The following is a 14,857-nucleotide window of genomic DNA, read 5'->3' on the forward strand; positions in this document are numbered from 1 at the left end:
CCTTAAAGTGACACAGAATCTTGCCAAGCGGAACAAGCTATTAGCCATGTGTCATGTACAAATGCTCAGTTTTTCCTGATATTTTGACATTTTCGTCACCTTGTCACTTGTCGTACTTTTGGAAAAATCAACAACATCGCTGAAATCCGGCGGGGGTGTTCTCCGCTTGTAAAACTTGAATATTTTTCTGAAGGCATCCTCGCGACACTCCACTATGGACGCCGCCATCTTGGCCATCTTTTTTGTTTTTCTTGTACGTCACATACCAGTGCAGCACCGCCACCAACTGGTCGGAAGGTAATATGGTTCGAGACCTACCGAGGTCTCTGCCAACCAGTGTCCCGTTTCACCGGTAAACTACCATATTTTGCCCTTTTCCCCGACGCCCTACCGTTTTCAGTCTACAGTATTTTAACTTTAAAATATCATTTCCGGTTCTGCCGGAAGCAGCATTCGGACAACATCGGCGGAACACATCAACACATCCGGTTTACCGGTAAGGTCAGACCTTCTAATAAAATAAATAAAATAACACAGTTGCGCCTGTGAGCTGTACCACATTGGGGTCTTTACACTTTATGAAGAACATAATGTATAATATAATGATTACATTGTACTGTATATTATGATTTGGGAAAAAATATTGGCGGAACTTACGTCATTTGTCAAAGTGTCTTCTGGGAAAGAAAAATGGCAGCACCATCGAGGAAAGTGTTTGAGGTGTTTGTATCAAAAGTACCATGGACTGTTGCTGTCAGTGAGTAGATTTTTAACAAATTTGTTACTTATAGTATATGTCAGTAGCAAGTACATGTGAGTACAAGCTGCTCAATGCGGTTGGCGGGTTTATCAGGCAGCCATGTCTAAGATAGTTAGCTAACATGCTAAGCGTGCTCTGTGTTGTGTTTAAGGTCGTCTGTAAAATTAAATATGGTCACACACAAGTATACATATTTTTTCACCAGCATCATCCTTTTATAAAGAAATGTTCCTTATTTAAACTCCATCTCAATTGACTTGTCTTTCAGAGGAGATGAAGGAATACTTTGGGCAATTTGGACAGGTGAAGAAGTGTCTGCTGCCATTTGTAAGTGTCCTTAGCTATTGATGATGTTTACAATGAATGTCATGTTTCACATGTACATGTTTGTGTGACAGGATAAAGAAACCGGCTTCCACCGAGGCTTCTGCTGGGTGAGCTTCAGCACGGAGGAGGGATTGAACAACACGCTGCAGAAAGAGCTACACGTCCTGGAGGGGTCAAAGGTAAACACTGTGCACTTCATCCAGGATTATTGTGAGTTTGGATCAGTATTGTTTTGTTTTCATTGGGAAGTTAAAGCATTTTTTGAGTAAAATAAGCAAAGAAAAGTAAATTTATTAATTCAAATCCTTTGACTTTTTACCCCCGATGCTCTCGTGTCCAACAACTTCTTTCCTGAGTTTGTAAACAATATAACCAAATGTAAATATGAGCACAACAAAAACACCGAATAACAATGTGAAAATAAACATAAATACAGGTCAGTGATGTGATAACACTGTATTGTTTGTATTTCAAGCTTCAAGTGCAGAAGAACAGACGGCCTTTTGGACGCAAATCCAACAACGGATTTGACTGAAACTGTGTTTGGGAAAGTCTGTGTCTTAGTGTGTTCAGCCATGATTATTTATTGTAACCATTGACATTGGAATGCAATAAAAAATGTTTCATGTCTGTTCTGGTTGTTTTCTTCTCAGGATAATAGGCTTTGATGAAAGGTTGGTTTGTGGTTGTAAATGATGTTAACTGCTGGAGGTGACATTATTTTAAATGGAATATAGCAAAGAAATAGCATAGTTTATGACCTTATTATGGGTTTAAACATTATTAGAGCCCTCTTGACATGAAATAACACCCCTACAGTCACCTTTTCCCACATTATTTGTAAATGGAATATCTTCATAGTTAAGGTAATAGAAAAGCTGTTTACCGTCTTTTTATGGGTTTTAACATTAGAGCCCTCTTGACATGAAATAACACCCCTATAGTCACTTTTTCCACATTATTTATAAATGGAATATCCTCATTAAGAACATAGAAAACCTGTTTATGACCAACCGAGCAATAACTAACTATAATTCCATACAGATCAATGGATAAATTATATTTGAGTTTTCAAATTGGCATGGATGCTTTTGCTGTTGAAATAAATGGATGGATTTGTCACTGCTGTGTGTCGAGGGTGTATTTATTCTTATGTATGACACATTTCTCCCACAAAAAACAGTAGAACGTATGGATGCTTGGCCACATGTTTAACATTTTTAAAAACCATGTCATAAAATGTATTTAGTGCAACAATATGACAAACACCATGTACTACGTCTGGGTCTGAATTTGTGCATACTTAACAGACTGGTCTTACCAACTGTTTAGACGCTGGTGGCTTTGTGTAGAGGCAGTCCAACATGGCGAGCAGCTTCATAAACACCACTGGAATCAACATCATCATCCTCATGAATGAAACGGGGAACAAACATTCTTCGGAATTGTTCTGCCTTCAGTTCCCTGCCAGTGCTAGTGAGCTCTGAAGCTCTTCCAAGTGGTTTCTTGCTTGTGTGATCATCATACGGATGGCGTCCTGGTGGAATCATGAGCAGAGGAGCAATAAAGTCCAACTAGCAAGGCGTGTAACGGTGTATGTGTTTATTATTGTGATTTAGCTGTTGGTCTGGCTAGCAACGTGATCTTTGAGAAGCTCTAAACGCCGGACCGTCTCACCTGGTCTGTGGCATGCACATTCCTCTTGAATTCATCCCTTGCCCAGTCTCTCAGGTACTTCCTGTCGCGCTCATCTGGTACTTGCCGTATGGTCCTCAACATATTCCTGTATATCCCCAACACTTGCTTCCTCTGTAAAAACTGGAGGTTTTGGTTTGGACAAGGAGGTGTTTAATGGTTGTATCTTGACTGACATTTTGTGTTATTTTATATCGTAAAGAGTTTGACTGTCAAAATGAATTCTAGTTCTGGTAAGACCGTCTAACAACAACACGTCGTAAACTTTTACTTTAGGGACTATTGTTATTTACTGTAAACGTTTATCACTCTTTCTTTGCGCAATAAACATATTAAATGACAATCATAAAGGTGTAGGCAACATTTTACCTGTTTTAAAGAAAGAGCAGTCGGTGGTAACCTTGATGCCGCCATCACATGACCGGAACATGAGAGGAATACAAAATGGCTGCCTTGTCTCCCTCTAGTGGCGGGGAGGACAAATATGTAACATTTGCTTAAATATGCGTATTTCAGGACTAATAGGTTTATTTAACCATGAAGCAGCATGATTTAGCAATATACTTCTGAAAAACCATGATAGATGACAACTATCGCTGGTTCATGGGTGAAGAAGGTTATAAAAAAGGGAAAAAAAGTTTAAAAAAAGGAAAACAAAAGGTTGTACTGGATAGTTCTCCTCCAGGTCTGCAGTAAAAAACTGTTGAATAAAAGTCAAGAACTATCTGTGATCATTTATTAAGTCATGATTTCAAGGCCGAGGGATGCAGTCCCGTCATATTTAGTTTTCACATGATAAACGTCAATCGGTCTTTCTTACAGGATGACTGCTACTACTTCCCTGATGAAGATTTTAAAAAATGTACGAGTCATGTGAGCATAACGAGATAATACATGAAGGCACATGTGAGCAGCATGGTCATGTCTTATTGTCTGATTTCCTTCCACGACGAAGGAAGCGGTCACTGATGGTCAGCAGTGACCAGTTCAAACCACTGCCTCAGCGCGTCACTCAGGGTTTCTGGCAAGGCGTTAACGTCTCGCAAGATGACGTAGAAAGGGAAGGGGAACTCGTCCATGTAGGAGCGGATCTCAGGCAGTTCTCCTGGCCCTTTGAATATCGGAACTCTGATGTCCAGGATGGAATCCTACGTTAGAACAAAGGGATTTCTACAATTCGGTATTTTATGTGATACATTAAACATTGCATGCAACAGCCTGCTAATTGTATGCTATTTTATTGTATTGTATATTGTATTGGTTCGGGTCATAGAGTGGTTCGAAAAGCTAAATCCTGTTTCTTACCCGTGAGCTGAGACTGTCAAGAACCACAAAGATGAGGAAGACATTGGCACCGCGTGACGCTCGGATTTGCGCCATCACTCGCTCCTTCCCTTCCAGGAACAAGCCTCGACCATCCGACACGATGAGCAACAGCTGGGCTGTCTCTGCCGAGACAAAATATGCAAACTTCATACAAGAACAGCTTTTTTTTTCCCCTCTGCCATCTTATAACGTCTAAACACCAAAGACCTTCTTCTAAATGTGCTTTTTAACATTATTAGAGCCCTCTTGACATGAAATAGCACCCCTATAGTCATGTTTACACTCCTGTTGCACAATAAGTATTATGGCTACAACAGTAGCCCATGTGAGGGATTATTGTGCCTGTTGCTGCAATACAGACAGCCTGTTGCTCCGCCGATCAAGTCTGGTGCTTGTGTATCTCACCCAACATTACAGTAACATCACCAAGTGACCAGTGTAGAATACTACACATCATTATGGCATTGGATGCTTATATCACCTCTTACTTTGGTACGTGACAAAAATAAAATAAAATAAAATTTTGAATAAAAAATTTTCACGTCAGAAAAAAATATAAATGTGAAGTACTTACCTGCATTTGTAGATCCTGGAAACTGCTGCCGTGCTGCAAGAAACATCTTGGTGGAACTCTCTAGGAACTGCATCACACACATACACAAACTAGAATCATTAGCTAATGAACATGTTATAAATACATAAAAAAACATAAACATGTGTCTTCTTGAAGTATTCTAATCTCTCAGTACCATCCTGATCAGACCCCAGCAGGCTTTTGGGGCAAAAGTTAATAAATAAATATAATGTTACCAAAAAAATTAGAAGCATTAGTCAAGATGAAAGCCTCATTTTTTTTTGAGAAAATATAAAATATGCGTTACAAAATTTTCTTATTTACAGTAATTTCTGTATTTATTCATATTTCTGTAAACAGATTTGCAGACTTCCTATATAAGCCGCACATGTCATCATAAAAAATATTGTGCAGACCGTTTGACAGGAGCCAATCATGAGCTGTGAGAAAACTCTCAACGAGCTCATCAACGGATCATAAAATCACAGAAGGTCAATAGTCAATATAAGTCCGAGTCACGGCGTCATATTAGATAGAATGCTAAGATCATCCCACAACAACTTAACACTAAGAAATATACAAGTACCAGTACGATTCTTTCTAAATCTTTCACACGTCATCGCTTCCCACCTGAGCAATCCTGGTCTTCTTCTGCTGGAATTGACAAAGTCGGAGGATGCGAGCTCCAGACTCATCGCTGAATTGCAGCTGGAAAGGATGGAGAAGCTGCACCTGCTCGCCAAAACTACACAACACCACAAACAAGTTTTACCTTCATATGCAAAACATTCCTTCCTGGTTAGTAAACCATGAAGGGCCCAAAATGAATGAGACTGTCCAGAATATGTAAACTTGTAGCACTACTGCAAGTCACGCAGTTAGCATCCTGCTCCAGCACTGGATGACGAATAAATAAACAACATTTTGTGTACCTGCATACTGACACTTGTCCAACTTCCAACAGCGTGAGCGCATTGACGATCACTGACAGGGATTCAAACGCCAGCTGAAAGACACATGATGACCAATGATCCCCTAGGTATATACAGTATGTGGGTAATTGTCACCCGTGGAGAAGCAGGCCTCACCTGTTTGGAGTGGTTGTCCACCATGCTGGATGAGTCGTCTATTGCCAGGCAGATCTGGTACTGCCTTTTGCTGGGCTTGGTCCTCCTCAACCAGATCTTATCCTTCCGGAACTGACTGGCAATGTAAGGGATGACTTTTCTCATGTTGAGACGCTTTCCTGTGCGGTAATCACCTCTGTGGAGTTGGGTGACACATTTCCAATGATCACAAGAGAGCATAATAATAATGAAAATTAAAAAAAGAAAAATACACGGTGGTCACTGGTTTGCATTTACCAACCCAAGGTATTTGTTTTTAATCGTAATATTGTGAAAAACAAAACAACTAATAAAGTTGTCATTTTTGGAATAAAGTCAAAACATTATGGGAATAAAGTCATAAATACAAGAAGAAATTTGAAATAGTGGCAAAATAAAAATTAAACTGCAAAAATTATTTGAATATAGCCGTGCAGTAATCCCTCCTTTATGGCTGTTAATCGGTTCCAGACCTGACTGGGATAAGTGAATTTCCACTTATTGGCTCATCGTTGTGCATTGTTTGATTTCCTTACTGAGGGACGAATAAAGGCATATCTTATCTTATCTTATCTTATCTTATCAATCCATTCCATAGTTTGATTGTTGATTTTCATCTACATGAGCAAACTTTCCTTGCATTATGGACTTTTTTTCTTTTTTTAAGTGTTTTCTATGAAAATATATGTTAGGCAGAATTCCCGTAGCTAAAATGGAAGGGGGCGTCATGTTAAAGATGTGTGAAAGTAAAGCATGCTGCACGTTGCGGCGGTACTGACTTGAGCTTGGCAGCTTGTGTGGGTTCCAAAATGAGGCGAAGCTGCTCACACAGTTGCTGTGACAGAGACGAGGTCAAAGTCTGGTACTGGCGCCACATGTTCTCCGCTGCCCTCTCCTGGATCAAACATCCAACATTCAAACTTGTTACTTTTTACACCGTTTATGTCGGAGATCCATCTACGTAACTTCCTCATCAAGTCCTGGTCCAAAGTGCCCGCTTAAGTCGCGTTTGTCAACATAAAATACGAGAGCCGGTAGGGGTCATTTCAATAAAAATGTATTGGTAATTTCATTATCATTACGAACCTCATCATCAACATCAACTGAACTACTACTAAAATCAGTAATAATAAAGTCAAAATATGAAATACTTTAATTTCTAATTAATTTCATTTAATTTGAAAATCGTCATTTTATGAGAATAATGTAATATTATTAGAAATATTAAAGAAACACATTATAAAAACAAAAATCGGAATATTATGAAAAACAAACACAACAACAAAGTGGTAAGTTGTGGAAAATTACATTGAGGAAAAAGTGTTTCGAGAATAAAGTCAAAACATTATTGAAAGAAAATTTACAAGCAGAAAGTTGAAATATTTGAAAAAATAACCCAACAAAAAATGGAAAAATCTACAGTAATTTTACTAGAATAAAGTCACAATATTGAGAAAAAAGTATTCTGAGAACCAAAAAGAGCCGTTTTACAAGAACAAATGCATATTATGAGGAAAAATAATGTCATTTTACTCATAGTAGCACATAAACATATGTTACTTTTGTCAATATTATGAGAAACAAAACAAAGTTGTCATTTCTGGAAAATGAATGTGAATAAAGTCATAATACTACAAGAAGTACATTTATGAAGATTACTTAAGAAGAAAGTTGAAATATATAATATGTTGTCCCCACTGGAAAAAGTTTGGACATCCCTGATCTTGTTACACGGCATTGAAACCTGCACATCACTTTCTGTTCAGTGCAAAGTAAGCTTCAAAATGTAGTAAGTGATACAAATATTTGTGTACCTCCTCCTCAGTTCCTGGAGTCAGTTTGTGCCACAGCGCTAACTGCAACTCCATCTCCTTCCTGATCACCTCGGGGTCCTTCTCAACTGTCTGAGCAGATGAACACACACACACACACACACACACACACACACACACACACACACACAGTTCATTGTGTCATTACCATGAGAGTTTTGCACACAGACAGAAATACATACACATACAGTAATGCCTCATTTATGGCGGTTAATTGGTTCTAGACCCGCTTAGAGCAGAGAAAATCTGTTTACAAACATTATTAAAGCCCTTTAGGTATGAAATAACACCCCTATAGTCACCTTTACACTCATATTACCCAATACAGTAGCTATTATACAAGAGAATGAGACATTTTGGACATAAATAAGACAAAAGATCACACATCACACATGTTAGCATTGGTTCAAGTTCCTTCTTGCTCTGTATAGTACTTCCTGTGGTGGCTATTGTCTCATCAATGTAACATTACTGACACCTAGTGACCAATGTAGAGTACTACATACCGTCACGTCTTTGAATGAGCCTTCTGAATGCCTTATATTATTTTATATTTATTAATGTAGACATTTTCTTCTTGAATTGCTATTCAATTAACCATGAACTGTATGAATTAATATATTTAAAAAAGAACATGACACAAAGCAGCAAAATTTGAAGCGACCCTTGTGAGGATAAGCGGTTGAAAATGAATAAATCAATAAATGCATGATCCAATTGTTATTGGTAAAAAAGTGTACATAAGAGGTGGTGTGGACCTGCATGGTGTCCATGAGCAGCTCCGGAATCGTATGAAAGGTGGATTGTGTGTTTTTCTCAGCTTTCTCTCTCGCTGGGGGCTGCCGGGTGTCCGTATGTTCACCCTCTTCATTTTCTGTCGTCTGCACATCCATGTCCCCACTCTCTATACCTGTACATAAACACTTATTTACACTTAAGCCAATGTCACATCATAAACGTAATGCAATTATATAAAGTGAGGATAGCAATAATGTATATGGTGAAGCTTTCATTTGCAGCTGATTTGACCACATTCACCCTTCAAACTTGTAAATCAGCTCATCGCTGATCAGTTTTCTCCTTTGTTTTGTTGAAGTAGAATTCCTAATTCATAAATCCAATATTTTTGTAGCTAGGGCAAAGAAAACCTGTTTACAACCTTCTAAAACACATATTTTTAAAAAATATGATTAGAGTCCTCCAGACACGAAATAACACCCCTACAGTCAGCTTTACACTCCTATTACCCAACATAGTAAAGATAATAAGAGAAAATAAGGCATAAATAAAACCCATGCCTGTGTGTGTTGCTGTAAATGTGTTCCAGTGCAAGGAGAGTTGAATGGAGGGGCGGACAGGAAGTGACGTTGGAGGGTTCAGAGTTGAGTTGTAGCTTGGCATGGGTTACGAATACAACCGTAGTCTGTGTTAGGGATTATTGTGTCTGCAAACCTGCAATAAAAGCCTGTTGTTCCAGCTATCATGTCTGGTGCGTGGTACTACATATAATCACAACGTCTTTGAATGCATCTTCTGAATTGTAAATTGTAAGAATGTCTTCTATGTGTTTCGGCTTTTCCCTTCAGGGGTCGCCAGAGCAAATCTGGCCTCTGTGACTTTATCGCCAAGGCCTCCAACGTGTACTATCCCTCTGATGTACCCCTTCCTGATCCTATCCATCCTGGTCACTCCCAATGAGAACCTCAGCATCCTCATCTCTGCTATCTCCGATTCTGCTTCAACTTCTACATTTTATATACGTATTTTACTATATTTAGCCTCACCTTTCTGCGAGGACTTTGTTGAGTCCAGTCGCTCATGTTTCAGTTCCTGGACCTCAGCAGCTTCAACGTCTTCGTCTTGGTGCTCTGTTTCCATGGCGACATCATCCGCATCCTGATCTTCAGCCTGGTCCTGTTGAGGTCTTCCTGCTTTCTGCTGATCAGCATTAGCAACATCTGGGAGCAGCAGAAGTATCGACTTTCATTTCCTGCCACCTCAGACTAAAAGGTTGATGATGGAGTTGTTCCACACCATATGTTTGCGTATCGTAAGCCTCGTCTCCGTCTTTCACGTGCTCGTACAGGTCAGACTCTTGCCGGCTGTCGGGCTGCCGGCGGTCTTGTGTTTGATTTTTAGCGCTCTCGATGGTACGCAGACGCTTATTGATACGCTCGTTGTAGTCGCCCATTGATCGCTCATTGTCCGCTTGGCCGGGTTTTCGTTTGAAGCTCTGCAACATTTCATTCATAGCCGCTTTGCTCCACAGGAAGGAAGGTTTACGAGTCTTTTAGCTGCGTGGCGGAGACATTACCTGAGTCTTGTTATGCGTTTGTGTCTGCAAAGCCATCCTTGCCGCCAACTTTGACTGGTGACCTGCTGATTCGTTGGCATCGGAAGCGCCGCTCCCGTGCTCCTGAAAATACACGATATTTTGGGGATTAACTACCTAATATACCAGGGGTGTCCAAAGTGCTGCCCGGGAGCCATTTGTTGCCTGTGGCTGTTTTTCTATTGGCCTATTGGACATTCCAATAATATACCTTAACAAGAAATGGCAAAAATTAGAAAATCTGCAGCAATTTAGTCAAAATAATAAAGTCAAAATATTAAGAGAAAAAAAAATAATTTTTGAAAATTGAAAGTGCTGAAGACATAAAAGGCAACAAAACTAACTTGCCTACAGGACCGAGTTTTCACATCGGGGGAAAAAAAAAATACTATGCATGAAGATCGCAGACATCCATCGATTTTCTATGCCGCTTATCCTCACTAGGGTCGCGGATATGCTGGAGCCTATCCCAGCTGACTTCAGGCGAGAGGCACGGTACACGCTGGACTTGTCGCCAGCCAATCGCAGGTATTATTAATTATACATTATTATACGTATATTACCATAATGCATTTGTTGTAGTATGGTTTGGCGCCATTTTGTATTTAAAAAGCACACCTCTTTGGCTTCATCCGTCTGTGACGCTTCTCCCGCCAGCTCCACAGCAGCGTCACTCTGCACGTTCTGCTCCCCCGTTTGCCCGTCAGCGCTGTGCTCCTTCCTCTCTACTGCTTCTGGCTGTTCCTCATCATCATCATCCTTACCTTCAGCGTCAGCATCCTTTGCAAACAAAAGTTCAACAGTTTTGTCAGCATGTGCTTGCTTTGCTTCCGCCTACCCAGCATGTCTTGCAGCGGTGTAATAGTGGTGTAATCATTTAATAACACCACCTTAGTATCGGCTGCTTCCTCTTTGGGAACGCGCTCATCTTTTGCCGCCTCGTGTTCCTCGTTTTCCGCCTCCCCATCTTTCCCTGCTTTTTCTTTATCTTCTTCGTCCTCTTCCGTCTCCATCTTGGGCTCCGCCTCCAGACTGCCATCATCTTCCTGTTGCTCTGACTGGTCCTGTTCCATCTGTTCCAGTCCTTCTTCTTCATCATCTCCATCCTTCTGTCCATCGTCCTCACCTTCTGTGGCCATGGCTTTGTCATCAATATCGAATGGGTTGTCTTCTGAATAGTTGAAATGCAAGCGCTGATCAGTTCAAATTGCACAAATTGCACATTTCCTGACCAAAACAGATTTGAGGCTGCCGCCAGCATCTGATCTCTTCTTAGTGTGCAAGCACTGCCAGCCGTCCGAGTGCACTGACTTGGATCATTTTGGATCATTTTTTGTTAAGTCAAATGCATACTGTAGGCTCTGCTGAATGAATGAATGAAAGAATGCATGAATGAATAAAGGAATGAATGTGACTGCCAAGATGGAGGCTTTACAGTGGTGTGTATGTTCTTCAAGTACGAATACGTTTTTTCCGTCTATAAAAAAAAATGAATAAATGGGACTAAGACAGGGGTCCTTTTTCACAGACATTATGGAACATTTTCACCATACGTCACACGTCCATTTATGCTGCAATTTTTCTTTTTTTATTGGACAACTATTTCAACTTTGTGTTCATAATTTTACCTCTTTTTTTCTCTATTTATTCCCCTATTTCAAAAAGTTTTTTCTTGTCATATTTTAACCTTTTTCCCAAGCAAATTTTTCAAAAACAGTAAAGCCATGATAGAGAGTGACAGTCAGTGAAATTTCACATATGAAAATGCAACGTTGTTTCAACAACAACAGCACTCACCGTCACCTTCATCATCTCCCTTGTCTCCTGTCTCGTCATCTTGGTCCAGGTTCAGACCCTCGGGCAGATCCAAAGCCTCAGGTTCAGGTCTCTTATCCTGCTGGCCATGGTAGGGGTCCACTTCGTTCTCGTCAAACTCCCTCTAAGAGACGTAGTAAACATCACACTCAGTTCAAAATGGCTGCTATTGACATCTTGTGTCATAGATCTATCCAAATCGCTACAGGAGTTTATTCTGCCAAAGAAGAAGAACATCAAGGGTGAAATGATGACCTCATCTCCTTGTTCGTTGATTTTGGCTTTCTCTTCTGCGTCCACACGGTCCTCCTCTTTGCCATCTTTGTCTTTGTCGTGCTCCGCAGCATCCAGGTTGTCATCCTTTGCCACTAATTCAGATTCACCCTGAAAGCATCATTGTTGGATACCATAAGACCAAATCACCTCTCAATACATGAGAATAACACGCTTCATTGTTTTTGTTTTTAAGTTCCCGTATGTTGTGACAGTTGTGGTGTCAAGTACCTGATCCACGCCTTGGCCAGATTCTTCCTCTGTGTCACTCCCTCCGTCTTCATCATCATCCTCGTCATCCCCCCACATTCTCTCATCCAGGGTATCCGTCTGTCCATCACCCAGATCCCCCATCTTTTGGTCCAACTCTTCCTTCTCCTTCTCCTCATCAGATTCATCTCCACCTGCACATCAAACATGGAGGAATCAGTGTTTCTGGGACATAAATAAAGATATTAATAAAGATATTCTCCAGGAGACATTTACCAGCGTCATTCTCATCACCGTCATGCATTTGGCCATCAAAGTCTTCCGACATCTCCACTGCATTGTCTTCAGCTTTTATTTTCTTCTCATCTTGTTGTTCTTCTTTGTCCTTGCCATCGGTAAAGGTGTCCTCCACCTGAATGCGAAGACATTCAACGGCTGATTCAACAACCACAGCAATTTTGCCAATACCCTTCATGGTGTCAATCCCAATCCCAATCCCGATCCCTGAGTGGGAATCTACAATGTACAATGTCAGAATTTTCCCATTAAAAATGAATGGGAAATTTATTGGCAGCCCCTACTGGTGGGTTTTTTATATTTTATATTTTTCATGACACAGGGTGATATGGCTCAGAAAGCAGAGTGGTTGCTGGTTCAATTCCAAATCCCAAGGTTCTGAATGGATTTGGATGGATTTTTCAGGAATTGTTGACGTCCCTTATTGGTGTAAACCCATGTTGTGCTCTGCTTATTCTCTGCATGGAGGAACGGCTCAGGTCATAGAGTGTTCATCTCCCAACTTTGTGGTCGCTTCATCTTCAAAGTTTGAGAACTATATCTATGGAGGAGCGATTGCAAGTTCAAATCTTGTGCTTCATCACCTGGTCTTCGTTCTCAATTTTGTCACTGACATCCTTGGCGCCCTCGCCTTCTCCTATGCCACCACCCTCATAGTCATGGAACTCTGTGGCACCTTCACCATCTCCAGCGGCCATCTCCTGAGGCAAGCAGAAACCCTAAGGAGAACCGTCACATGACGAGAATTAGTCAAATGAAGTAAAATACAAATAAGACATTCAGAAGATGCATTCAAAGACATGATGATATGCAGTAGTCAACTCTGGTCACTGGGTGAAATTCCAAAGTTGCAATTTCGCACAAGCCTGACACACCAACCAACACAGGAAGTTGGTTTTGTCTTTTATCATTGAGATCACCAAGTCTTAGTTTTGTCATATCAAATACAGTTAGTCCTTTCCAGCGCATATTCTCTACAAACCCATGCAGAGCCCCTTTAGGAAGGGCACATTTGAAGAGAAAAAAAGGAAAGGAAAGGAAAGGCACATGGAATTCCATCCATTTGCTGACCTTCTGAGCAAGCTGGGTGAAGATGTTGGCCAGTACGGACAGCAGTTTCCCAGTGGATCTGTGGACTCCCACCAACACAGCCAGGTAGTAGCGAACCAGGTCAGAGTAAATCCCCAGAAGAGGCTCAACACGAACCAGCATCCGACATGACCTTTTGACCTCCTGAGCGAACAGACGCACTCAGTCAAAGCTGCATCCAATATAGTAGAGCCGGAATCTTAGATTTGGGAATTTTAGATGCTGGTCCGTGTACCTGAAGCCTCAGTGTGGGAGAGGCGTTTGTGTGCTTCCTTAAGCAGTCCAGGAGCCTCTCCAGCCTGCTGTTGACACCCCCCACGCTGAGATCCTCCACATCAGATGCCAGATCCTCCTCCAGGTGATGGCTGAGGTGTCCAGGCTTCAGGAGGTCATCTTCACATTCTTCACCGACCTCCTCGTCCGTCATCTCTGGAGCTGATTTGAAAGGACGAGAAAGCGTCATCCCTCCTCATCTCACATGACAGATTTAGCGGATTTACAGTTTTTCAAAAGTTAATGAATGAATAAACCGTGACCTTTGTGGTTGAATACAGCATAGTCTTAAATAATGCATATTTAAGCTCAATTTATGGATTTCTTTTTTTGCAAAATGAAGTACATTCAAGCACAAAAAATGGTTAAATGGAATATGAATAGGCTGCATGGTGTATTAGTGGTTAGCGCGCATGCCTCACAGCTAGGGGACCCGAGTTCAATTCCACCCTCGGCCATCTCTGTGTGGAGTTTGCGTGTTCTCCCCGTGCTTGCGTGGGTTTTGTCTGGGTACTCCGGTTTCCTCCCACATTCCAAAAACATGCTAGGTTAATTGGCCACTCCAAATTGTCCATAGGTATGAATGTGAGTGTGAATGGTTGTTTGTCTATATGTGCCCTGTGATTGGCTGGCCACCAGTCCAGGGTGTACCCCGCCTCTCGCCCAAAGACAGCTGGGATCGGCTCCAGCACCCCCCGTGACCCTTGTGAAGAAAATGCGGTAGAAAATGATTAAATCAAATTAAATTAAATAACAAAAAAATTAATCTATATTAGGAAAGCAGGAAGTGAACAAATGTAAAATTTCTAAAATCACAAATACTTCAACTTGCTGATATAGTTCATCTTCAAACAGCTAAAATAATGCATAAGGCTAAAAATAAGCAATTAGCTAAAAATGTCATCCAATACTTCTCTACAAGAGAGAATATGATCTCAGGGAAGAACT

The 14,857-nt window shown here is 40.9% G+C and overlaps 3 protein-coding genes across 3 annotated transcripts in view; 1 reads left to right on the forward strand and 2 right to left on the reverse strand.

The window, feature by feature from the left end:
- Positions 1-607: 607 nt before the first annotated feature.
- On the forward strand, positions 608-2,124 carry slirp (SRA stem-loop interacting RNA binding protein). The gene is made up of 4 exons (XM_058065364.1): positions 608-757; positions 1,029-1,087; positions 1,159-1,266; positions 1,563-2,124. The coding sequence occupies exons 1-4, from the start codon at positions 691-693 to the stop codon at positions 1,620-1,622; spliced, it is 294 nt and encodes a 97-aa protein (XP_057921347.1). The 5' UTR covers positions 608-690; the 3' UTR covers positions 1,623-2,124.
- lyrm2 (LYR motif containing 2) lies at positions 1,478-3,268 on the reverse strand. Its single transcript, XM_058065488.1, has 3 exons — positions 3,152-3,268; positions 2,765-2,905; positions 1,478-2,624 (listed from the first exon to the last, which is right to left on the reverse strand). Exons 1-3 carry the CDS (start codon positions 3,194-3,196, stop codon positions 2,544-2,546), a joined length of 267 nt encoding a protein of 88 aa, XP_057921471.1. The 5' UTR covers positions 3,197-3,268; the 3' UTR covers positions 1,478-2,543.
- A 194-nt stretch (positions 3,269-3,462) lies between these two features.
- The window catches only part of mdn1 (midasin AAA ATPase 1), a 48,221-nt gene continuing 36,826 nt past the window's right edge, over positions 3,463-14,857 (reverse strand). The window contains exons 82-102 of the mRNA XM_058065282.1: positions 13,872-14,071; positions 13,619-13,780; positions 13,132-13,266; positions 12,527-12,662; positions 12,272-12,444; positions 12,023-12,151; positions 11,750-11,891; positions 10,843-11,123; positions 10,571-10,732; positions 9,935-10,036; positions 9,655-9,853; positions 9,405-9,578; positions 8,379-8,530; positions 7,603-7,692; positions 6,568-6,683; positions 5,771-5,945; positions 5,615-5,688; positions 5,313-5,427; positions 4,683-4,749; positions 4,088-4,230; positions 3,463-3,930 (exon numbers count right to left, since the gene is read on the reverse strand). Of these exons, the coding sequence (XP_057921265.1) occupies positions 3,745-3,930; positions 4,088-4,230; positions 4,683-4,749; positions 5,313-5,427; positions 5,615-5,688; positions 5,771-5,945; positions 6,568-6,683; positions 7,603-7,692; positions 8,379-8,530; positions 9,405-9,578; positions 9,655-9,853; positions 9,935-10,036; positions 10,571-10,732; positions 10,843-11,123; positions 11,750-11,891; positions 12,023-12,151; positions 12,272-12,444; positions 12,527-12,662; positions 13,132-13,266; positions 13,619-13,780; positions 13,872-14,071 (3,113 nt within the window). The 3' untranslated portion in view covers positions 3,463-3,744. The remainder of the gene's footprint in view (positions 3,931-4,087; positions 4,231-4,682; positions 4,750-5,312; positions 5,428-5,614; positions 5,689-5,770; positions 5,946-6,567; positions 6,684-7,602; positions 7,693-8,378; positions 8,531-9,404; positions 9,579-9,654; positions 9,854-9,934; positions 10,037-10,570; positions 10,733-10,842; positions 11,124-11,749; positions 11,892-12,022; positions 12,152-12,271; positions 12,445-12,526; positions 12,663-13,131; positions 13,267-13,618; positions 13,781-13,871; positions 14,072-14,857) is intronic.

The sequence above is a fragment of the Doryrhamphus excisus genome, chromosome 1, assembly GCF_030265055.1.
Source record: "Doryrhamphus excisus isolate RoL2022-K1 chromosome 1, RoL_Dexc_1.0, whole genome shotgun sequence".
NCBI lineage: Eukaryota > Metazoa > Chordata > Actinopteri > Syngnathiformes > Syngnathidae > Doryrhamphus > Doryrhamphus excisus.

Excerpts from the sequence above, each read along its gene's own strand:
- slirp (XM_058065364.1), top strand. The coding sequence starts at position 691 with ATGGCAGCACCATCGAGGAAAGTGTTTGAGGTGTTTGTATCAAAAGTA. Across the intron at positions 1,088-1,158 it reads AGAAGTGTCTGCTGCCATTT|GATAAAGAAACCGGCTTCCA; the intron begins GTAAGTGTCCTT and ends TTTGTGTGACAG. Across the intron at positions 1,267-1,562 it reads ACGTCCTGGAGGGGTCAAAG|CTTCAAGTGCAGAAGAACAG; the intron begins GTAAACACTGTG and ends TTGTATTTCAAG.
- lyrm2 (XM_058065488.1), bottom strand. The coding sequence starts at position 3,196 with ATGGCGGCATCAAGGTTACCACCGACTGCTCTTTCTTTAAAACAG. Across the intron at positions 2,906-3,151 it reads CTGCTCTTTCTTTAAAACAG|TTTTTACAGAGGAAGCAAGT; the intron begins GTAAAATGTTGC and ends CAAAACCTCCAG. Across the intron at positions 2,625-2,764 it reads ATGTGCATGCCACAGACCAG|GACGCCATCCGTATGATGAT; the intron begins GTGAGACGGTCC and ends TGATTCCACCAG.